Source organism: Zeus faber (assembly GCF_960531495.2).
Source record: "Zeus faber genome assembly, chromosome: 5".
NCBI lineage: Eukaryota > Metazoa > Chordata > Actinopteri > Zeiformes > Zeidae > Zeus > Zeus faber.
Genome location: NC_137192.1, coordinates 32,109,962 through 32,135,263, shown reverse-complemented (window position 1 = coordinate 32,135,263; position 25,302 = coordinate 32,109,962). Strand labels below are relative to the sequence as shown.

At 44.5% G+C, this 25,302-nt stretch overlaps 1 protein-coding gene across 1 annotated transcript; it reads left to right on the top strand.

The window, feature by feature from the left end:
* Positions 1-483: 483 nt before the first annotated feature.
* On the top strand, positions 484-23,481 carry LOC307230247 (uncharacterized protein). The gene is made up of 52 exons (XM_080000490.1): positions 484-922; positions 2,300-2,341; positions 3,375-3,509; positions 3,595-3,668; positions 3,758-3,830; positions 4,014-4,103; positions 4,271-4,326; positions 4,504-4,624; positions 4,719-4,883; positions 5,077-5,159; positions 5,359-5,407; positions 5,498-5,587; positions 5,695-5,790; positions 6,220-6,291; positions 6,393-6,479; positions 6,592-6,741; positions 8,888-8,995; positions 9,081-9,257; positions 9,356-9,441; positions 9,532-9,580; positions 10,057-10,146; positions 10,279-10,374; positions 10,585-10,656; positions 10,798-10,884; positions 10,975-11,121; positions 13,047-13,153; positions 13,244-13,430; positions 13,560-13,733; positions 13,829-13,911; positions 15,102-15,150; positions 15,231-15,320; positions 15,450-15,545; positions 16,614-16,685; positions 16,862-16,948; positions 17,040-17,186; positions 17,289-17,392; positions 17,502-17,607; positions 17,679-17,773; positions 17,963-18,092; positions 18,300-18,476; positions 18,570-18,652; positions 19,372-19,420; positions 19,512-19,601; positions 19,764-19,859; positions 21,166-21,237; positions 21,330-21,416; positions 21,513-21,659; positions 21,746-21,894; positions 22,062-22,193; positions 22,293-22,395; positions 22,498-22,547; positions 22,661-23,481. The coding sequence occupies exons 1-52, from the start codon at positions 521-523 to the stop codon at positions 22,686-22,688; spliced, it is 5,487 nt and encodes a 1,828-aa protein (XP_079856616.1). The 5' UTR covers positions 484-520; the 3' UTR covers positions 22,689-23,481.
* The last annotated feature ends 1,821 nt before the right edge of the window (positions 23,482-25,302 follow it).

The following is a 25,302-nucleotide window of genomic DNA, read 5'->3' as shown; positions in this document are numbered from 1 at the left end:
TGGTTTCTTTCCACGGCGGTAAGGTAAGAGAGTACATGTTTCTTTAATCAATGTATATGTAAATGAAAGGAAATTGAACACGTACAACCTTTACACGTCGGATGGATAGATCTAGTGTAGTTTTGGTTTTTTTCCCCGTCAGTATATTAGATGAACCAGGCTTTCCCTCTGCCCTGGTGCAGTACTAATGATCCGCTGTTTTTGACGCAGCACCGAAAGAGTCAAAGTCACCGCTGCGTGGTTTCCTCCGGTGTGGGCGTGGCCTGCCCAGCTAACGGGACCGCTCGAGCTCCACCATCTCGGGACTCGGAGCGCGTGCGGAGAAGTCCGTTTAAAGTACAAACAAACGGAGCGTTACCGGAGCCGAGCTGTTTCCACGGGGGCTCCGCTATGCGCGACGGACCGAGGAAGGGAACCGACTTTTAGGAAACCGCAGCGATCTGCGTCGACGGTGTCGGGGGGGGGGGGTGTGGGAACTAGCTTTGGTAGAAAGTGTTGATATTTGTACCGTGGCGCCGCGATGCAGAGCGACCAGTCCACGGGCTCGGAGCGTCCGAAAGACGGAGGGAACGAAGAGGCCGTGGACGCCCCGGAGAAGGAGAAGCGCGGGGAGGTGACGAGGGACCCGGAGAAGGAGAGGGCAGAGGCGGCGAAGGCTCCCGGGAAGCCGGAGGAGAAGCAGGGCGTCAGCGCCGTGGCCGTCCTGTGGACCTTCGGGAAGTGCCTGGGCGCCCTGCTGCCCGTCTACCTGGCCGGGTACTACCGGGTGAGCTCCAGCCTGCTGGTGTTCGGCATGGTGGTCTACACCGGGTGGAAGCACGCCCGGCAGGCCAAGGAGGCGCGGCTGCGCTCCGCCATCCAGCTCAACGAAGAGGAGCTCACCTCCATGACAGTGAAAAGCAAACGAGAGCTACCTGCCTGGGTAAGAAATTATGTAGAAAAAGATAATGGATCCCTGCCAATCTGACCCATCATCACCAAGTATAATATATATATATATATATATATATATATATATATATATATATATATATATATATATATATATATATATATATATATAAATAGTTAAAAGTCACTATTATTTTGTATACAAGGCGTTATCACCACTAGAGAAGTAAAGTCGACCACTTCCGGTCACTATCCCAAAATAACACCCGTCTGGGTGATTCACTCTGATACAAGACTGAAAAACTCCTTAAAAAGTCCCATACATGTCTTCAATTAACATTTATATATCAATATATACATTGATATATAAATATATAAATGTGTATGTATTTATATATAAATATGTTAATGTGACGCCTTTAAAGCCATTCGGGAGTCTTCAATTTGACTTGTTTTCCACATAAACATCTTATCTCCATGTATCTACTTGTGTCCTGCGTCAGGCAGCATTTCTGATGCAATGGCTGGATGGATCCCACCCGTCACTCACTGTGTAATCTGACTTGAAAACGGTTATAACAACAGTTCATATGACCATCTAGTTAGAAAAAAAAAAAAAATTGTGTGTACCTAATACTCACAGTGTTAGGCGCACACAATATACAGTACTTATCTCAATACCGACCTGTAACACTCAATCCAATAAGACAATTTATCCAAAAATCGGTCTTCTTTTTTGTTCATATTGGTCTTAAAAATGTCTGAATATGATACATGTGGACACACTGCACATACATGACGTTTACAAAGTTAATAACCTAGACAGAACATGGCTATAAACAGGCTGCAATGCTTGATCCGCTGTCGAACCGTGTGATCCGAGAGTCTCTCGGTGACGCGTTCTACGTTTTCAACCCTGGGATTATTCTGGAGTCATGTTATTGACCACAAGGCTGTAGCCACACCCAAAGGAGGCTCCTAGGGCCACATGTTGCAGAACGAGAGCTTGACTGTAGACACTGCGACAAAACACCATAAACACACAGCTGAAGGTATTCTTCTGCCTCCGTTCTTTAAAGGTCATTTTACACTAAAGTAAATGATCTGTTCATTTCATACACAAAGGGAACCTCACATAGAAGCATACAAAGCAGTCGACATGGTGAAGATTTTTTTTTTTTGCCTTTTAAATTAATATTTTGACCCTCCACCCCTTTTATTCTGTTGATTTGTGGAAAGACTCTATACGACATTTTTATTATATGCTTAAATATGCAATATGTAAAAAATATCTAAATAAAATATATCAGAACCATTCATCGTTATCAATCTACATATACCGTATTTCATATTTTACGTCCTAAAGGTTAGTTTATTCCCTAAAAGATGTGCCTTTTTTTTTCTTCAGGTGAACTTTCCGGATGTGGAGAAGGTTGAATGGCTAAATAAGGTATTTTTTTTTAAACAGAATGAATATGATTACTCCTTCCTTAAAAGTCAAAGCAAGCGCGCGTCTCATAATGTTGCCCGGCTGTTGTGTTGAGTGAAGGCTGTTGCGTATGCTCGGCTAATGGCCTTTGCTCCTCGCTAAGAGAATAGCATGCTGCGCTGCTGCTCTCACTGTGACGCTCTATACCCACCACGCCCCCCACCGACTCTGTAGCCACCGTGTCTGCACTGCAGGGAGCAGGCCCAGCGCCAGCTCACCCTCTCCTCTCAACTTTTCCATTTCATCCCAGGCTAATTCACAGGATGGGGGCGGGTCACCCGAGCTCCTATAGCCCAATCCAGTTGCGACAATTGCTCCGCTCATTATTCTTTCGGCCTGTTCGAGACAGGCCCGGGTTGGCTGGTGAGAATAGCCGTCCCCTGTCAAAAACAAACAAACAAAAAATATGAATGTAATTTTGTGTAACCGCATGAGATGGGAGCACCAGAGCTCGACAAAGCAGAGTTTTCAGTGGCGTTCCTGGAGGGGAAATCAGCAGACTGCCCTGTGTTTCTAATCTGTTCTTCCAGAGGGGCAGGCAGCTGGTGACTCACTCTCCATGCATGCCAGACTGTAACCAACTGTGGGTTTTTTTTCTCGGCAACAGAGTCATACAAGTACACATCCTCTGCAGAAGCAACTGCTTCTTCTTTTAGACAAACGCGTGCCCTGTAGGGAGAAAGCTCAAGCAAGTCTCTATAGGAACATTAATATTTTGTAAACAGCGACCCAGTAACATGTAGCACTGGTTACACTGAGGCATATATTGGGAACCGGACTAGAACATCTTGTAACAGCTGAGGGAAAATAAACAGGCTGTCGTGGTCTATTCAACATGCCACTCATCGCCGGGTTATGTGGCAAATAGCGCCTTTAATGTTTGCACAGTTGCCATGACAACGTTTACTTAGCGCAACATTGTCTCTTGTTTCACACCGGTGTCCCAACCGCATGCAACCCGAATAGTGACACTGCGTTCCGGCCTGGTTTGCAGGTGCTGCAGCAGGTGTGGCCCTTCGTCGGCCAGTATTTGGAGAAGCTGCTGGTGGAGACCATCGCTCCATCCATTCGAGCCTCCAGCTCCCACCTCCAGACGCTCACCTTCACCAAGGTGGACATGGGGGACAAGGTGACGCCAATCGATAGCTCCGTTGTCTCTCGGTCGCCTATCGCCGTGTGACCGTGACGGTGAGCGTGCTTCTTGTTTGTTCCAGGCCATGAAGGTCGTCGGGATCAAGGCGCACACGGAGAACGACAAGGGACAAGTCCTGCTCGATCTCTATATCAGGTGAGCCTCCACCAGCTGACCGACGGACGTCGGCCTCCGTTTCGCCTCTCTGACGCGGCGCCCCTCACACTCCCCTGTTCCTTTCTCAGCTACGTGGGCAATGTGGAGATCAACGTCGAGGTCAAGCGATACTTCTGCAAAGCGGGAGTCAAAGGAATACAGGTATGTCCGCGTGTGAAGCTGCACAAAAAAACGAATCAAGACGTTTCAGGAAGTTACGTCCAATACCTCTCAACGAATATCCACAGACGGCTCAGATGGCACAAAAGATGGATCAATGTATGGGATTGTATTGTCATTTAGCCAATGTTTTCATGGACGTCTCTGCTGTCCGTTTCTTTAAAGCTGCATGGGATGATGCGGGTGATCCTGGAGCCTCTGATTGGAGACGTGCCAATAGTGGGCGCGGTCACCATGTTTTTCATCCGGAGGCCGGTGCGTCCCTCCACACCCCCCCCCCCACCACCCCCTTCCCCCATGACCTAATGCTGCGTTATTTGACACTGATCTCTTTATCTTCACCCGGTCTCATTTGTACAACCGTTTATTGAGTTTCTGTGTTTATAAATGTTTCTTGAAATGCTTGTCCTTTCCCCTCGTAGAAGCTGGATATCAATTGGACAGGACTGACAAATTTGTTGGATATCCCCGGACTCAAGTGAGCGCCGCAGAAATTACCCCAGTTCAGCCCCTTTATCGGGAACATTCTAACATTTCAGTAGATTATCATTTCTACATGATGGCTGTAGTTATATGCCTGTCATTGATTCAAATCACAGGTGAATAAACCATTAACTCACCATTTTTCCATTTTACTTCCTCCTCTCTGACGCAGCATCATGTCTGACAGCATGATAATGGACGCCATCGCCTCCTTCCTGGTGCTGCCTAATCGTCTGACTGTTCCTCTGGTTCCAGACCTGCATGTGGCTCAACTACGCTCTCCTTTACCAAGAGTGAGGCCTCAGTATGCCCCCAGCAGAGAGATGATCAAATTACATTAAAAAAAAAAAGATTATCTTCCATGCCTACCCCTGTGCTCTCTTTCAGGGAGTGGTTCGCATCCACCTCCTGGAGGCAGACAACCTCGCTTCCAAGGACAACTACATGTCGGGCATGTCCGATCCCTACGCCCTGCTGAGAGTCGGCCCCCAGACATTCACCTCCCACCACATCGACAACACCCTCAGTCCAAAGTGGGGGGAGATGTATGAGGTGAGCGTCGCTGGTTGGAGACGTTTGTTCGTTCCACAGTCACTGTGGCCCCCACGTTTCCTGTCGGGGTGTCGGGGCATGACACATCGGGGAATGTTCATTTCCACTCATAGCAGATGTAGCGGGCGGCCAGTTTCCATCCAAATGTCTCGTGTCCGTCCTCATCTCCTTGTGTGTGTGTCTGGCATGTCAGGTAATAGTCCACGAGGTGCCTGGTCAGGAGTTGGAGGTGGAGGTATATGACAAAGACCCAGACCAGGATGATTTCCTGGGCAGGTACATACATACAGTGCATGTCTCTCAATGTGCGTGAGCTTCAGTGTGATTTCACCTTTTCAACCCTTACTGTTTACCTTTCGTAGCCTTATCCCTCAACATCAAACAGTGCAATACAATTGTACTAAATGTACTTCTTGTGTTTTGTTTACCTTTTTTTTTTTTGTTTTGAACTAAATTCTACCTTGCTGTTTTCCAGGACAAAGATGGACTTGGGGATTGTGAAGAAATCCATGGTGGTTGATGATGTGGGTAATTGCACAGACACACTCAAAAGAGGTTGTTATTAATTATATTCATATTTGTACAATCATTTAATATTTATGACCGTCTCCCAGTGGTTCACTTTGAAAGACACCAGTTCGGGGCGTGTCCACCTGAGATTGGAGTGGTTGGCCCTGTTAGCCAACACCGAGCGTTTGGAGCAGGTATGCGTCCGGCTTTCACTCTGATACAAATCATATTTGCCGACTGTTGCCACAAAACGACTGTGCGAGAGAATTCATTTATTTGCACGCTTGAATGGTTCCTCAAGGTCCTGCAGAGAAATGAGAGTGTGACCAGCAAGAGAACGGACCCTCCTTCTTCCGCCATCTTGGTTGTGTATCTGGACAAAGCAGAGGCGCTTCCAGTGAGTTTCTTATCCTCCCCCTGCTCACATTTGGCACGCAGCTCCATGCGGCTTCCTGTCGGAGGTTGGGCTCAGGCACACATTTTGACATCTTCCAAAGTTGTAGCCTTAATCCAACTCAAACAGCTATCTTCAATTTGGATGGGTTTTATCTGAGATGTGTCAGCCATCCTAGTTGTTATACAAATGTCACTTCCCCCATGAATATTTTGATTCTCTTTTAATTCAGGATACAACGGCAGCGTAATTACAGACAGGGTAAAGTCACAGCTTCTTTTAAAGGAAATTCACCCACCGAGAGTGAGACTTGTCGGTGAAACCAGGCAATCTGGCTGCTTCCTTCCTGTTTGCGGTTGCTACGGCAATGCCTCCCTCGATTACTATGATTGAAATGCCGCATGCGTGTGCTTGTATCTGTGCACATTTAAGATGAAGAAGGGCAACAAGGAGCCTAATCCCATGGTGCAGCTGTCCGTGCAGGACATCACAAGAGAAAGCAAGGTATGGTATGAAGGCATGAAAAGGTCTGAAATAACAGAGTCCAACGCCTCATTCCCAGGTCTCCTTTCATCCACATATATTTTTTTAATCTCTTTCGATAGACTTGTTACACCACCAACGATCCACAGTGGGAGGAAGCCTTTACCTTCTTCATCCAGGATCCACGCAAACAGGACGTCGACATACAGGTAACAAAATGGTTAAAGAGCTGGACTCAGTATTTTTATAATTTTTTTATTTTTATGTATTCGTCTGACCGCCACGCTTGTTGAAATTGTTTTCTTCTGTTAAATCCACAAGGTGAAGGATGTTGACCGTGTGCAGACTCTTGGCAGTCTGTCCATCCCTCTGTCCCGCCTGCTGTCCGCCTCCGGCCTGATGCTGGACCAATGGTTCCAGCTGGACAACTCTGGACCTGCCAGCCGCATTAACATCAAGACCGTGCTCCGGGTACATCACAAGCTAGCACCAGTCATTGAGGACGCCTCCATACATTTTGTCAACACAAAACATTTTTCATGAACAAAGTCTATTTGTTTAAGGCTTTTCTGATACAAAAAAAATCTGAAAATGTAAAGCGAAGCCACTACATTTCTTTTATAGGATTCCACATGCATACCAGTGCTGCCTGAGGAAAACTGGTCTGCATAATTATATAACCAGCCTATTTATGTTTCAAGGCCTGGAGAGCTTTGCAAACAGTGCAGATTTTAAATAGGCTTTAAAATGATTTATCTTCAGATTTATCCCTCACCGTTTTGCACAGGAACTTCATTCAGAGTAGTTTGATAAAAATAAAGCACATTTAATGGCCCCTTGATGTAGAATGGATAACCTTTACCCACAGAAACCTTTATTTTCTGAAATGACAAAGGTGGAAGTTGTTGTTTTGACTGTGGTCATTTATGACTCTAAAACAATGGCATTGATTTTGGAAAGGATGCAATTAATTACCTTTGGAATATCATCAAATTGATCTGCAAGGACACAGGTCTGACACTACCTGGTCACCTGAGGGTTTATAATTATATCACCTGCCAAATTCTAATCCGGAAGGTGTTTGACTCATTAGCTAATTTGTTTAAATTTTCTCTAAAAATGAATACTTTAGAGCAGCGGCGTCAAACTCATTTCCACTCTGGGCCACATCAGCATTACGGTTGCCCTCAAAGGGCCGGTCGTAACTGTAAGACTGTATAAATGTAACTACTGCTTAACATATTGTTAAATAACTGTCTCTGCTTTTGATTATTATTTATTCAAGTGTACAAATATTGTACATGCATTTACATAAATGTAAACATATATGTGAGGACATTGCTCTGTGTTATTATAACATAAATCCCTTTAATTGATCGGGTTAAAAAAACCCACATTACTCCATCGATCAAAGATCAAACTTTTCAAGTGAATAACAAAGACAAATATCATCAAACACAAGTTATCACATCAACTTTGTTCAAAACGTTTTTGTCACAGTTGAGAGGGGGCAGAACTATGGTACAACAACTAATTGTGAGCTGCTAAGAACATGTGTGACAGATGCGGCATTTTACAAAAACAAATGGCTGCAGACAGCCTTGCAGAGGGCATACATCCAACTCATGACAGATGGGTTTTGATGACAGTAAACATTTGGCTGCGTGAACACAATGACCTGTAAACACACTGAATACATTGCTACACATGCAAAGTAGTATATGTAACTAACTCAAAATAACAATAAGGGTTGTCTGTGCTTTCATCAACAGCTAACAAAAAAACCAGGTAACCGCGTGTCTCTTCGGCCAGCTGTGCTGTCAGATTGCCTGCTAGTTCCTTAACTCGGTCTGCGATGGTGTTTCTTGACAAAGTGACATTTTTAAAAGTCTGTATGTGGTTGAGGTTCACCTGCTCACATACCTTTGGCGCGCGCCGCTTCAAAAATGCAGCCTCTGAAAAACACTCGGCAGCTCGGGCGATTTCTTCAGCCACAATGAAGCGAGCTTTCACTGCTGCGTCATTTTTGGCTGTAGCTTTTGTAAACATATTCTGCTGCGAGTGCCGTCCGCCTTTTAATTCTTGAACAATTTGATGTTTTTCTTGGAGGCTAAATTTAGCATACTTGGCTCCGTTTAAGATGTCAAAATGCCGACGTAAATTGTATTCCTTCATCACCGACGCTGCCTCGTGACACAGAGGACGTACCGCTTTTTCCCCTTGAAGCACAACCATGTGTTCCCGTTCCCATCTTTCATTAAATGGCCTTCCCTCTGCATCAATTTTTCTCTTGTTGGACATTTTTGGGATTATTTGTAGATCTTTTTCAACTCCATCACTTGTAAAAAAAACGTTTTAGTTAAACGCCGATATGGAAACTCTGCAATCTAGCGGCAGGATGCCGTCATTTCGCGGGTCACAAAATTGACATGCATTGTGGGAGTTCATGGTCACTGTACGCTCTAAAGCAGCATAGACTTTAATTTGAAGACAATCATATGCCTTTCAAGCCCTCGCGGGCCACATAAATGACGTTGGGGGCCTTGAGTTTGACACGTGCTTTAGAGGAACACTTTTTTCTGCCTCTCTCATCTTCCCTCCTATTTCTCTCTCTCAGGTCCTGTGGCTGGATGAGGAGCGCGTTTCGGCTGAAGTGTCCTCCAACCTGGAGGCCGCCAAACAGCGACCCCAACAATCCGCCCCACACCCCAGCTTCGCCACCGAGGTGACATTACGAGGGAATTACGTCGGTTTTCTCATCGTCTGAATTCACCGCACAGGATTTTAACAAGTGCGTTATTCTTCACCAGGGTCTGCTTAGAATTCACCTTTTGGCAGGACAGAACTTAGTCCCCAAAGATAATATCATGGGAGGCATGGTGAAGGGCAAGAGCGACCCGTACGTCAAGATCAATATCGGGGGCGAAACGTTCACCAGTCAGGTGATCAAGGGGAACCTCAACCCCACCTGGAACGAGATGTACGAGGTCAGCAAAAGAAGCTTTTTACGTTTACCTCAAATTAATCAAACCTTTTATTCAGATGTTTGTATATGGGTCTGTACTGAACGTCCTTTGTATTTCAGGTGGTGTTAACCCAACTACCGGGTCAGGAAGTGCACGTGGAGCTGTTCGATAAAGACATGGACATGAAGGATGACTTCATGGGCCGGTGGGTATCCAACACATTCTGAAAACAACGTTTTCAGAGACGTTTGTTTTGCATAAGAACCCTTTTGAACTGACATTTCCCGTTACGCAGGCTGAAGGTCAGCCTGAAGGATATAATTGCGGCTCAGTACGTTGACCAGGTGAGAACCCCAAGCATGGCCGCATGACTAACTAATTTAGGAGTGATTACCCTGCATCCTCTTGTGCAATTATTTTTTGATGCGAGGGGTAATGGTATTTGTTATTCGCCAGGCATTTCTTTTGGAGGTTCACAAAAAACCGTACAAAACTGTCAGCATGCTTGGCTCTTAATGTTATTATCAAAGTGAGACGTTGGTCAAGCTTCAAAACTAAACGTAGTATCAGTAGTATCAATGCTTTGGGTGTCGATCCGCCCGCCCCTAATTAATGCTAAATAAATGCCAGGGCCCTCTCAGGCGAAGTAATGGTGTTGTCCACAACCTTCAGAGACCTGCTGAGGTCTCAGAGTCATTAAGGTTTACGTAAATGTCACTGATCTTTTATATCGTGAATCAGAGACCCTTATCCACTTGAATAAGCCCACCTGCTGGTTTTTGTGATCAAATCAATTCCTTTCATGCGACTTGCTTTTCAGTGGTACACTCTGAACGATGTCAAGTCCGGTCGGGTTCACTTCATACTGGAATGGGTTCCAACAGCATCTGAACCGGACACACTGGACCAGGTAGGAATTTTTAGAAATAAATCTAACACACACAGACACACACACACACACACACACACACACACACACACACACACAGGCCTGGTTGATCCAGATCCACCGATTCCCTTCCTTTGATTTCCATGTGTTCAGGTTCTTCAGTTCCACTCACGGCAGTCCTACCAGAACAAGGCCGTTCCCTCAACAGGCCTGTTGTTTGTTTATGTGGATCAAGCACATGGCCTACCCGTGAGTCTTTTATGTATATAGAACTGCTCAATGTCTGTCAGTGAGGATGAGGCACTTACTGTAATTCCCAAATCCCTTTCTTGCATTTGAAAACTATATATATATATCTCACAGTTAACAAGCTGTGAGACCATAAAAAATGTGGGTTTGTTGAATTTCAGGTGCTATGAGAAACATGCTGATGTTGCTCTCCATTTTGTCTGTATACAGTTGAAAAAGAGCGGAAAGGAACCAAAAGTGGGAGCTGAGATTATTCTTGGAAAAACCTCCCACAAAACAACAGTAAGAGCTCAAATCCAATTCTGTTTGTTGTGAAGAAAAATGAAGCTAAAAAGCTTTGGTGTAACATTTTGATGCAGCACACATTGTTATTGTGCAAGAGTAGCATGGATTTAATTCTGACCGACTGGTGCATCTTTGAAGGTGTGCGATCGAACCACGGCGCCTCAGTGGAACGAGGCGTTTCACTTCCTGATCCGGGACCCCAGGGAAGACATGCTTGTAGTGAAGGTAACCTACCAATGGTACACTTAATATTCTATGTAAATGCAAGAATCTCACCTTTGCTGTACGATCCATCGCTGCATTGTCCCTCACCAGCTTTCACACAGCTGGACCGTGGCCATCGGCTCCCTGGTGGTTCCCGTTAGAGAACTTCTGTCAGAGTCAGAGCTGGTCCTGGATCAGTGGCTCCACCTGGACGGGGCCTCGCCCGAGAGTCAGATCCTGCTGCGGGCTGAACTGAAGGTACAAGGATTTCTGTCTCTCTCCACTTATTTCCTTCCCCTGCTCTGCTGTGTATGACCTCCTTTCCCCATTTTACCCTCTTAAGTCAAATGTACACTAAGAATAAAAGGTTTTTAGGCAGATTCAATTTGCCCAAATTGAGCAGTGACACTCAGGGCTTAAATTTGTATCTGTTATGTCTGTTCTACGATGGCATTTAGACCTTAGAGTAAATATATGCAAATAAATACAATTTACACACACTTAACATTTACTTTGCTAAATCTCCCCTTTGTAAGAATAGTGAGAGGTTACCCTGATGATCAGGATATATGACAGAGAGGGTGGTTTGCATTGATTCATTTGTCACTGCCCGTCTGCAGTCTGGACAGGTCATCACATCAGTGCAGAGTGAGTGCTGACAGGCAGATCAATCCAAGCTTGAAGAAAATGGAGCTCAAAAGAGTAACTAGCATTGGTGACAAATATAAAAAATTTTAGTAATTGTGATATTTGTTGATAGTAGATGTTACAGAGTTCAGCTCCACCTCATGATTTGCAAGCCTATCTGCGGGGTTGAGCCACGGATATCCTGTCATAATTTAACCCCTGCTTGCAATGGCAGTCGATAAAGTAAATTGATAATTGAGTCCTGACTAATTATTAGGGGTCCAGCCTGTGGGTCTTGAGACCTTTTGTGATTGTTCGGGCAAAAATTCTCTGAAACACCAACGTCGGCATAACACATGAACACGGTTTACGTCTTGTTTGAACCACACTGTCACAAACATCTTGTGGTTGAAGTTCCATCCAAATTGATCCAGTTACGGAGCAGATATTAGCGAAAAACCCTAACAAAATTTAGATTGATTTTACAGAGACGAGCCAATGCATTTCACACCGAAATATACCAACCCGGCTAAAACTATCTAGAGGACGTACTTTGACATAACCTACAAAAATGGTTGAGGTGTCTTTTAAACCGATATGTCACAAGGATCTTTTCATCCAAATCGATTCACATCAGAGCAGATATAAGTGAAAAACCGAACAACGTTGACCCAAAATATTCAGGTGGTCTTGATCGCACGTCACACGCCTCGTTCTAAAATGAACGCAATGAGAGTTACCGTAAGACGCTTAATGACGTCATCATATTATTTACTATAAATGTACAGATTCCGTTTGAGAATCTACAGTCAGCCGTGTCCAGTGTGCGGCGTGGACTCGGTCACTCTGTACTTGTTCGACGTTACCAAACTATCAATTTGCGTGTGTATTTAAAGAGCTTCTTACCTGGTAGATGTCAGTGGACCTGTTGGATTGATCTTTTAAATCCGTGGTCCACATTACTTTGGCGGATTAATGAAAATGAGAATAAAAAGTAGACCTTAAATTTGTCAACGCATCCCCTCGAACCCACTGAAATTTGCGACTGAGTGATGCGTTCAAGATCCAGCGAGGCGTCTGTAAAATAGAAGCCTTGCAATGGTAAATACTCACAGAAATACCACGACGTTTTTCGTATTTCATGGAAACGTAACGTACTGAAAATGTAATCCAAGGAAAAAGCTCAACAAATAAATGACGTGCCCGACACGGCACCAAACGGCCACCCGTCACTGACAGTGCAGCTCTATTTCCACAGCCAACACGGTAAGTTATAACAATGAGAAGTTCGGGTTTACAGGCAAACATGAACGGTTGTTTTAAAGACAGGAGGGTTGCGCTGTGTAGACGGCATAGTAGTTGCTCAGCAAGACGACAGTCCGGGGAGAGCCCATGAGGCGTTCAACGTAAACACAGAAAATCGTAAAATCGTGCTGCGTTTCAGAGAACCCGCGAAACTGTAAAATGCACCCAACATGACTAAACTGTATTGCTGCCTGCAGCTATATTTGATTATTTATTATTGATTATCGCTTGGTTTCCTTGTTGAACTGCAGATGCTGATACCCAGAAAGTGCCCAGGAGCCGTAGTTAAGACGAAGCCGACATCTGCTTCAGGTGCCTCTGGCACCCAGCGCATGTCGGAGACAGACACCCTGCAGATGTGAGAAGAGCAATTCCACAGCGTGGATTTATGTGTGTATAGTCATCCAATCACATCATTTTCCATTTTCATGATTTGATTCTTTCCCAGGTCGAGCTCTGTGGACGCTCCTGCTGTGGAGACTGTGACTCCATCTGTGGTTGAGGAGGCTAAAGTTGCTGTTGCTGCCGCTGCCGCTGACGCAGCCGCTGATGTGGCCCAAGAGTTTGAGGAAGAGGCTCCAAGCACCATAACACAGCCTCCACACACCTCCCCAGACCTCAGCTTCGGCAGTGAGGTCAGATCCCTTCTAGTAGCGATAAAACCACTCAGTAAAAACTACAAAATACTCAACATACAACTCTTATTAATATTTTATTTTAATATTTATATTTAAGTATTGTACACTTCATTCGCTGGCCTATAGGGGGTGCTGAGAATTCACCTACTAGAGGCCCAGAGCCTGATCGCCAAGGATAAAGTGATGGGCATGATGAAGGGCAAAAGCGACCCCTATGCTCAAATCACCGTTGGGGAGAACGTGTTCAAAAGTCACGTGATCAAGGAGAATCTCAACCCGACATGGAATGAGATGTACGAGGTGCGGAAGAGTTGTTTTAATGTTGTATCTTTCCGTTTCTTCATTTACCTCACCTGCTCCTGTTGAGTCTTTATTCTACCGTCAATCTCCTGCAGGTGGTGCTCAGGCCCCGCTCAGGACTGGAGGTTCAGGTGGAGCTCTATGATAAAGATATGGACAAAGACGACTTCTTGGGCAGGTGAGGGGCATGAGAGTGGTTGTGTATGTGGGGAAACGCTGAGCAATTCCTATCTGGAAGGTGATGGGTGATGGGGAAATATAACAACAATAATGATAAGGTGCTGGTTCCTCAGCATGCCTTCTTCCAAGACCCCCACCCCCCCCCCCCCCCCCCAACACTGCCATCTCGAGAGCTGCTTTCACAGGAAAGCAGAAAGGAGTACGCAGCAGTGGGCTGGGGCGATTGTGCAAAATTCCAATCGCACTCCTGCAACGGGACGAGCGCGTTTGCAACATAATACACGCGCGCGCATAGAATGTTATTTGATGTTGCAAATGTTTGCAGGGTTTATTATTTACAAGAAAAGCTTTTACACAAAAGCATCCAGTTTTTACTAAATTAAGTCCCGTAGCAACAGGGTTTTTTTTTTGTTTTTTTTAAATGGACGTGAACGGGTCAGTCCCTTAACTCAGTTGTGTTTAAAAATGTTGTTTCATACATGTAGAAAACAAACTAAAATAAATGGATCTAAAATAAAAAGACATGTTTCTGCATGGGACTGTAGAAACGGGAAGTGAGTTCCAGAGTAGTTTCTCAACAGCGCTTAGCGGGGAGAACCTCCGCCCTCTCTCTCTCCCTCTCCCCACCCTCTCCCTCTCTCCGCTACAGTTTCAGAACACGGTAAACTGCATTTACACCGTTTCAATGCTCAGATTTTCCCTGCGGACAAAAATTGTAAAAAAATGCTCTCATCAATATCAACCGGATCGATGGAGTCGATCACTGATAGACAATTTAATTTGCAGCCTTCGCAGCTGCTACGGTCCGTGCACAAAGGTAAATAACTGGTGCTGGATAGTGATGTCATCGAAACGCGACAAGCCCACTCGCTCGCTGTGAATGCGCCTGACAATTACCTGCGCCGTTCACACGTACCGCTCAATCGGACATTACCCGGACTTTGTACTAGGGTGCTGGCTGGGTAAAGTCCGGGTAATGTCCGGGTCAAATGATTCGGATGTTTGCGTTCACACATAGAGCTTATCGGGGTAATGTCAGGATAATTTCAGGTTTACAGTGCATGTGTGAAAGCAGCTAAGGACTGCTTACTTTTCTTTGTGTTTGACTCACTATTGTCCACAATGGATCTATAGCCAGCTTTTGATTGACTACATTCTAAAATGTGTGCAATACTCTGTTGTGAGCAGATTCAACGTCCTTTTGGCCGACATCATTCAATCACAGTGCGTAGACCAGGTGAGCTGCCTCTGTTTCTCTATATTGTGTTCTGCATCCTACAGTGAAAGAGCATTGGTGAATACGCGTGTCTGTTTCAGTGGTTCACGCTGGAGGGTGTGAAGTCTGGTCAAGTCTGCATGATATTGGAGTGGGTTCCAACCGTCTCCGAAAACAGCAGCTTGGACCAAGTCAGTGACATTCTATGTTTTTGGTTTATTCTTTATTCACAATGTTTCCTCAAGTATATGAATCTTTTCTCAGATCTTTATACATTCAACGTATTCCCTCTATCTTTTCCTTGTGATTCTCTGCCTCAGGTGCTGCAGCTCCAGGCTCTTCAGTCTTATCAGAACAAGGCCGTTCCTGCCGCTGCTCTCCTGTTTGTTTATCTGGAGAGAGCTCAGTCTCTGCCTGTGAGTAACTGGCCTTTTGATCGCACAGCTAAGATTCCGTACCTCCACTAGTGGTGTTTTATTTTAATATTTGTTGTGTCCTTTTGGCACAACATAGTAGTTACTGTGTATCAGAGTTATAGATATACATTATGGATCTTCCAACATGTTTCTTCAGTCTTCACTTTGAGAGGTTGAGGTCTTGACCCGTAAAAACCAAGAGGTCCCCAAAGTGTTCCTCAAGAACATAAACTTGATACTGAACCAGGCTTGGGAGATTGGACGAATATATCCGCTACTGGCGATTGGAGTCCATCTGCGATTTCCAGGTCATTCGGAAATGGGCTCTCTCTCTTTGTTTGGGTCGGTTCAGTTCGGTTTAGATATTGGAGGAACAATGCAGCGGTGTGGGCCGCCTCTTCTTCCGGGGAGCCGAGACGCAGACCTAGACGGGCTTTCTCCGTAATAATAACACCATGTGATCCTTTTCATTTTTAAATTTTTCTATCCTTTTAAAACACCTAATTAAGTGATTGTTTTAACCCACCTCCGCACTGCAGCCATGTCCTGGGCCGTGTTTGCAAAGATGGTAAAAAACGTTTAAAAAACGTTTTCATATTTTACGTCCTTCGGCTTGCCGGTTACATCTGGTTTAAAACCAAAATAATCCCATATGTGATTGCAGTGGGAGAGGGAGACAGAGGTGAACCCGGTTGCCAGTTGTTGGGCTGACAGTTGTCGGCAGGAAAATTTTGACATATCACCCAACCCCATACTGACCTTGAAGTTCCTTTGGAAAAATAGGGCGATTCTGTTCTATTCTGTCCTCTTAACAGAACCTCTTTTAAAGCCTGAATATGTCTTCTTTAGAAGATTTGCAGGTCTTATACATGGCACTTACAGTATTATATTCAAACCCATTTAGACTGCAACTGTGAGAAAGGACTATTTGTTTTAAACACCTGGTGGTGAAACTGAATTTGACTTTAGTTGCTACTGGAGCGTTCATGTTAAGGATTTATCAAATGTTAAGCATTGTGTCCCTCCTTCTGCGTATCATGCCTGGTGAACACGTCTCTGTTCGTCCAGTTAAAGAAGAGTGGCAAGGAGCCCAAGGCTGGAGCGGAGCTTGTTCTTGGAAACACCACCTACCGGACCAAGGTGCGTGTATCCCTTTTGCCATCACGCTACCTCCAAATAAATCACGTTAAAGAAAATTACTTTATGGAAGGATACTTTACCTCCACACTCCTCGAACATTCAATGTCTTCTTGGCGTCGCGTGCCTGGTTACAGTTACTCTCATAATCACTTCACTTTGTCGTCGTCTTTGTGAAGGTGTGCGACCGCACTAAGTCACCGCAATGGGATGAAGCGTTCTTCTTCCTGATTGGTGACCCCAGAGAAGAGATGCTCATAGTGAAGGTATGTGTACAGGAAGCACACTGAAGCACACACCTGGTTCCATTCATCCCTTCTTTGCTTTTCCTCATCCAATTTGTCCTCACATACCTAGCTGTCCAGCGCCTGGGACCAGCCCATGGGCTCCTTGGTGCTTCCTGTCAGAGAGCTGCTGGCTAAGCCCCAGCAGGTCCTGGACCAGTGGCTACAGCTGGACGGAGCATTACCTGGGAGCCAAATACTCCTGAGGGCTGAACTCAAGGTTGGAGAACACACGCCTTCACACATATATAGCGTTGTTATTTTTTTACCATCAGCCATATAGAACAACAGGTTTTTGTTTTTTTTATTATTTTAATGGCAGATCTTAAACTCAAGGATGACTGAGGTTCCTCAGAGATCTGTGACGGCTCCTGAAGCGAATGAGTCGGTCGTCACCACAGCCAGTGAGGAGCAGCCCTCTGATCTGTGGGTCTCTTGTCTTAATACTATTAATACTACTAAATACTAACTTCATACTACATTCACCACAGTTGTACAGACAGTAAAATCAATCGACACCTCTCTGCATTGCCAGGTGTGATATAGTCACCAGTGTGTCTGAAGAACCAGAGAAGGCGGAAGAGGTTGCCATAGCTACCGTGGAAGAACTGAGCGCTGCCGATGTCTGCCCCGTTGCTCCGGTACGTTTAAGGCTTATTGTTTTGTGCTGCACTCTTGAGTTCCCTAACCCCAGTTTGATCAATTTGCTCAGTTGATGGAGGAGCCAGTGGAGTTAGAAGAGCCCGCTGCGCAGCCCGACACCGCAGCTCAGGAGGAACCTGAACCGTGGCAGGCGCCGAAAGAAAGGTACACTACACTACAAGGTGGAGCCGCAATATGTCCATTGTGACTCAGTTCAGATTACACGCTCTTTTTTGTGATTGTATCATGCTTTTGTATTTTCTATTTCTCTTTGATGTTGGAGTTGATCATGATTCTGGAGTTGAGTCAGCGCTGTGGTCGTATTTGGGGCTGTGCTTTTTGTTTATAACCCAGGTCTGGAATAGACAACCTTGCCCAGTCCACAGTGACTGGCCTCCCCCCGGACCTTATACCTCAAGCAGCAGAGCTCACGGAGGAAGTTCTCCCGGCACAGTCCAACCCGAGCCCAGACTTTGGCAAAGAGGCAGGTTTTTATTTGATTCTTGATGACCGAGTTGCAGAGACAGGAAGGAAGGCCGGATGTATGATGCACTTATACACCTTACTGAAAATGAAAATCAGGGCAAAATGTACCCTGTTTGATAAAAATAAATGTTTATTGATCAACATAATTCAAAGATGATTTTATTATTCATGAATAATTTGACGGATGGCATTATTCATTCTGTAGGGGATGCTGAGAATCCATCTGCTAGAAGCACAGAATCTGATTGCCAAAGATAATATGATGGGCGGAATGGTGAAAGGTAAGAGTGACCCCTACGTCAAGATCAGCATCGGGGAATACACCTTCAAAAGTCAGGTGATCAAGGAGAATCTCAACCCCACCTGGAACGAGATGTACGAGGTGCGAAAATATTCAATTCTTCCTGGTTTGTTTTTTTCCTGTTGTTGAATTGAATTCCATGTGTTTTTACAGCCCTGAGTCTGTTTTCTGCAGGTGGTGTTGAGTGTGCAGGCCGGCCAGGAGGTCCACTTTGAGGCTTACGACAAAGATTTTGACTCTGACGACTTCTTAGGCAGGTTTGTATCACAAGCACCGTGCGCTGGAACTGGTTTATGTGCTGGGATAAGATGTGTGGTATGCAGTAGTCACTTCCTCCTTCTCACATGCCTCTGTTTTCAAATTGACTAAGGCCCAAACATTTCTTTGTTTTAGCACCAATATGGCATTTGTTGATCCTTTCAAGTGAAAACTCAGTTAACAATGATATTGAGGTTAAAGAGTTCTTTGATGTTTTTCTCATCACTTCAACACTTCAACCATTAACCTCTAACGTTTTACAGTATTTTAATTTGAGTTTGAGACAATATCCCATATTAAGGAGGGTCAAAACTGATATCATGAAATGACTTAAAGAAAACATTTCCTTTGGTCAAAAAAAATTGTGTTAAATAGTGTGTCTGCAAGAACGGAGTACGGAGCCCAATTTCGGTATTCAAACATAAATCGCTGAATGGTAGTAATCAGAAGCGAGACACCAAAGGACGGGAATGCAATGTTTTCCATCCCAATGCTGGATCAAGATCAGACCCTGTGAACTCATAAAATCTCTGTCTAATCTTTTCCAGTGTTTATTACCCAGCTAGTAATGTTAGCTGCCAGCAAGGAAATACTTATTTGTCAATAAAATATCAAACTGCATGCAGTCACTTTCCATTTCTCCTCATCATATGTTTCTGTCACCAACTTACACCTGTCAAAGTTGTCAAGCGCCCGTTGCTTCTGGTTTGGTTTGCAGGTTTAGCATACAGCTGAATGACATCATCAGAACGCAGTACACAGACCAGGTGAGTCGACCTGTTATATCGTCAGTCATACCGAAATATTTTCCAGCTTTGGGTCGAGGTTGCCCATTCTCTGTGTTTGTCCCTGTCCCAGTGGTTCACTCTGAAGGACGTGAAGTCTGGACGAGTTCATTCAATACTGGAGTGGGTTCCCACAGTGTCAAACTCAGGCCGACTTGACCAGGTCAGACTTTCCCTCTGCGTTGGTTCCAGGTTTTTCCAAAAATACAACTTCCCTAAGGAAGCTATAAACTCACATTCCACCACTCACCGGCCATAAAGCTCCGTGAAGTGTCTTTATAAACATGATTGTTTACCTTTCCGTTTTTGTTTTTGTCTTTTTTAGGTGCTGCAGCTCCAGTCGCTCCAGTCTTTCCAGAACAAGGCCGTTCCCTCGGCTGCTCTGCTTCACGTGTTTGTGGAGAGAGCGCACTCGCTGCCCGTGAGTCATGTTGGAGATTCGCGGCTCGGTATATGACCCGGTTCTGTGAAAAAAAGGAAACGCAAAAAGATATATACGTTTCATTTCCAGTATTTGGACAAATGCGAACAATGATGGATAGGCACACTCTGGGTCTTTCCAGTAAGTTTCCTGAACCATCACTCTGTTTTCTCCTGTCCTTAATGTGGGGCATCGAGAATATGATTTTTTTATATAATTTGTTACACTGGAAGTGCTCCTCTTGTACAAGATTAAATACTTATTTGTCTCTGATTTCCTCTGTAATGGTTAGTCCGTCCACAAACAAAGTTTATAGCTGTTTAACTTTAACAAACGATCCTTTAATGGTCCGCGGCTGAGGACTTTCTTTAGGAGTCCCAGACTCCTCCCTGCAGGGTTTCAGGTCCGATGCTCTGGAGAGAAGAAGCAGTTATTGGAGCCCCACGTTGGGTGCCAAATTAATGTTAAAGGACTAACCGTTACAGAGGAAATCTGGGACAAATACTTTAGGTTAATAAAGTCTTTCATCTTGTACAAGAGGATCCAAGGTTGTAGAGGAGCAGTTTCAGTGTAACAACCCAACAGAATGTCACAGAGTAAGAGCTCAGTTCTCACTGGAGAGCTCAGCTTTTTATACAGTCTTCTTGTGGCGAAGGAGCTGAGGAGCTGCTGGGAAGAAAGTCAGTAGATGTCGCAACGCCCCTGCGTAGATCATTGATGGGGCAGTTTTGTTGAGACCGACTATCTGTTGAGGTTTCCTTCCTCCTCTTTACGACCCAGAAAGTGACTAGTTTACGTCCTTTTTACGACAGGAACTCTGCTTATCCTTGGGGAGGACAAACCGAGTGCACATACGTGGCACAAGAGTTCACGTGAAAGGCGCAGCATTACATATACATATAAAATTCTTATGACATAATTGGTACTGTTTTAATAAAACTACTGTTTCAGAGATTTAAAGTTACTTTGTGGTCTGTGCCGTGGTAACTGCAGAGCGTCTGTGACCAATTTTGGCTTAAGCACAGGTCAGTGGCTGCGGCAAAGCAGCTAAAACCTGAAATGAACCCCTTACTATACACTGCTAACATGTAAACAAAATGTGGAAAAATTGCGTGGAATTCAGAACTCTGAATTGAAGTTCCACATGTGCACAAAAACAACACTTTATAACTTACCAGGCAATAATGCAATTTGTCAGATCTCCAGGTACATTAAACTTCTTCAGAAATTCTGCTTTCTCTAGAGACTACAACATGTTCCTTATTATCTATTATAATAAAAGTATGAGGGCTCTTACTCTCCACAGCTCAAGAAGAGTGGCAAGGAGCCCAAGGCCGGAGCTGAGCTCGTTCTGGGTCAGACGACCTACAGAACCAAGGTCAGCCTCCCAGTCTGTCTCCAGACATTCAATTATTTCTACCTTCTATCGCTACTCTACTATTTTTTTCTTCTTCCGCCATCTGTCTGCAGGTGTGCGATCGCACCTCTTCCCCCGAGTGGAATGAGTCCTTCTGCTTCGTGGTCCGGGACCCTAAACGCGAGACTCTCGTAGTGAAGGTGAGATGTCGTTTAAAAGACTCTTCAAAAGGAGCTCACCTTGGTTGGTTCAAGCTGCAGGTTGTGCTGTGTTGTCCCTCTCGCCTCCTGCTGTAGCTGTCCAGTGCCTGGGACCAGCCCATGGGCTCCCTGGTGGTTCCTGTCAGGGAGCTCCTGTCTGAACCAAAGCTGGTCCTGGACCAGTGGTCGCATCTGGACGGAGCCTCGCCCGAGAGTCGGATCCTGCTGAGGACCGAACTCAAGGTTCGGAGGACTTTCTTGTTCTTACTTGAACGTTTTTACAGGTTTGACAAGAACTCTTGAGTGAATACACACTTGCCTCCCAATAGATTTTGGATTCAAAGATGGTGGACATGATAAGTGGCGGAGGTCCGCCCTGCTCTGCTTGGGACAGCGCGACTAGATTTGGGCAGGTGAACCTGTCGCTGTCCTATGCCTCCCAGGACAAGAGGCTCGTCATTGTCGTCCATGGCTGCAGGTGTTGTTGTTTTTGTTTCTTACACAGTCATGAAACAGACACAGAACGCCTGCGACTCTTCACACAACGCCGTAAAGGCTTTCAAAAGTCAAAGCTAGACTTGTGAAAGATTTGTTGCCCAGACTCGAGGTGCCAACGCGTCTCACCCTCCGCCTCCGTGTGTTTAGGGGTCTGCCGTCTCCCGGTAAGGACGGCGTGGACAGCTACGTGTCCCTCATGCTGCTGCCGGACAAAAGCAAGGCCACCAAGAAGAAGACAGGGGTGAAAAAGAGAGACGTCAATCCAGAATTCAACGAGAGGTAGCCTATTTCCTCACAGTTCATGAGCAGGGTTTTATCCTCAGTCGGTTATAACGTTGACTTGGCTGACTCCCAATGTGGCGTGCGTTCGTCTTCAAGGTTTGAATACGATCTGCCTTTGGAGGAAACCAGATTCCGGTGCCTCAGTGTTTCGGTGAAGAACAACTCTGTGTCCTTCAGGGGCCGAGATGTCATCGGACAGGTCAGTCTGGCTCCGGACGTTCACCAAACCAGTCCGCTCTCGCAGACCTTACGTGCTGAAATATCGCACGGACGCATTTTAACCCCCCACCCCGACCCTTAGGTGCAGATAGAGCTGGCTCAGATGAACCTGCTGCCAGGTGTCACAGAGTGGTGAGCCGTTTTTAAACAACACGTCCCTTTTTCTGTCTTGTAATTGATCCAGTGGTTTTCGAGTCTCTTTACTTCCAGTGTGTTCTATGTAATGCGTGTTGCTCTCCGTCCAGGTTCGATCTGAAGAGTGAAGCTGAATAGAGTGGATCTGCTTATGGGTCATCGTCGCAACTCGGCAACGCCACAACTGCAACTCACGCTGCTGCCTTCCCTTATTATTACAAACCACTAGTATTAAACCATCTGATTGCATATATAGAACATATACACGGGTGTGTGTGTGTGTGTATACATATACAGTATGTTGACATATCAATACTCTTCAGTCAATCAATAATCTTTTCCAATGAGTAGATCTCAATTGAACCTGGTTCTGGCCATAATTAAATGCAGGTTGAGGATTAACGCCTTTGTTTTAATTCAAGTTTACTATACTGTCTAAAGAGGTAAGATTACGTTGAAAAACAAAGTCTGGCCAATTGAGTAAATGTTTAGCGCAAGAATTATGTATTGCTTTACTTTTGAATTGCAAGCGCATTTTGGACATGTCTAAGATGTAGTGAGTAGATGGTACCAGGTTGTTTTTATGATCGATCTGGATCTATTTTTATCAATTTTTTTTAAATCTTATTTCAGCAAGTGCCATTTCAGTACGTGTTGTGGTTCAGTGTTGTGACAGACAGATTCTGTCGACTTACACATGTACGTTACATTTTTAAATGTTTTATAATTTGCTAAATTTTGCTTTCATTTTAAGTTCTACATACATATGTTCAAAATATCTTTTTGAATTTACACATTTTTTTCACAAAATCGTTGTGTTTTCCTAATTTTGTGTCTTGCTTGCAATAATTATTGATTCAATAAGAGTTGTTTTTGATGGAGTCTTTGAAAGATGGTTTAAAATTAAAAATAAACACTTTGCACATCTCGAGGAGGCCTTGTATTCCTTGCATTGTTTTATTTTACAGGTTTACATACTTATATTATATATAACATATATATGAATAAAATATTAAGCAAATAGAAAATATTTACTTAATTGTCAGTAATGTACACTTTAACTGTTGTGTCTTAGCAGGTTGATGTAATTATACAGCATGCTAGTGAGAGAAAATATAGAGTAATATAGGCTTAAAACTTAAAATTTAACAATAGCAATAGATCTACAGTTCATAAAAAACTATTCATATGTGTGACCAGGCTACTTTGCCTATAGATAAATAGAAGACAAGGAAAACAATGAATCCAACGCATGTACAAAATAACTGGAAAATAGAATTAAATATTGGCAATAGACAACTTTTTAACTTTTACTTATCAGTATGAAGTTAATCTTGATTGCACAGTGTTATGGCTATAGAATTATGACAGGTTTAGGTTTGTTCCCTATACGCCTTGATTTCACTGCAATTTGGACTGTCACCGGGTACGATTTCCCGGGGAAATGATCGATTTACTATCTATTTACTATATTTATTTTTTGTTAGAATAAATACATCTAAAATAAAAAAAAATGCTCTTTAAAAAACACTAGTATTATTGTTCTTGTTTTGTTTAAAAGGGAATGGGGACGCACAGCGGATCACAGAGATCAACGGTACAGCCAACGTTTTTTTTTACCTGTGCTGTCAGCATGCTGGGCATGAAACAAAGAGTATTTGTGCCATTGCATCCAGGACAGAGTTAGTCTGCAAGTGGAGTTCAACTCCTCAACCTGCAATGCAACACTTTATTCATTCTTAAATCATCAAGAACTGCTGCAATAACTCTGTCCTGTGGCCGAGCTGTAGGACGACAAGAGCACAGCTTGTTGTTACACACAACCACCACCAACCCCCCTCTTTGGAGAACTATTTATCATGTCTGGGATCTATAAACAACTGATCACTACTCCAAGAGGAGGAGAGTCACCACAGGTGAGACAAATAAACATAGAAACAAACAACATTCACACAGAAAACATAAACATCGGACGACAACATGTATTGAAAAAACAGTTAATCAGGTCCAGGAAAACTGGAACTACAACTGGTCACGTGGCCTCTTCCTGTCATAGTCATGGCAGTAAATGAGGGAGGAAAGGAGAGGGATGCAACCAGGAGGAAGCTGGGGTGTGTTCAAAGCAGGTGCTGGTGGTGTGTGTGTGTGTGTGTGCCCGAACCGCCCGCCCCACAGGTGAGCAGGCGGGACTCCCATGCCCACCCACGCCCCGCGGCGCCCCACCCGGCGTGAGCGCTGAGTGCCCAAACACCTAGCAGGGTGTGCTCAGCGCAGGGCACCTGGATGTTAGCAGCCCCCGCCGCCGCCGCCCTGTTTGTTTGTTTGTTTGTTTAAAATTCCGGGGGGAACTAAAAGAAGAAAAAAAGAAGAACGAGAGGGCAGCGGCGAAGAAAGGAAAAAATGCAGGAAAACCCCGAGATAAAGCGGAGGGTTGACAGCTCCGCGTGTCCGACACAGAACGTGGCTCTGAGGAAAACGTAAAGCGGTCGAGTTGTGTTTGCGACAGCGAGGCAACAATAACACCGCTAGGAAAGCGGGGGTCTTTAAATTGTTAAACACTTTTTCCTTCTTCACATTTTAGGTGAGGTTTGCACTTTGTACGGCTCTAACGGCAGGTAGGTATATATATGTATATATATATATATATATATATATATATATACCTACCTAATATAATATAAATAATATTATATTAATTAATAAATGTGTGAAAATGAATCAATATTCTTTTTTTATCATTTTAAATGGAAAT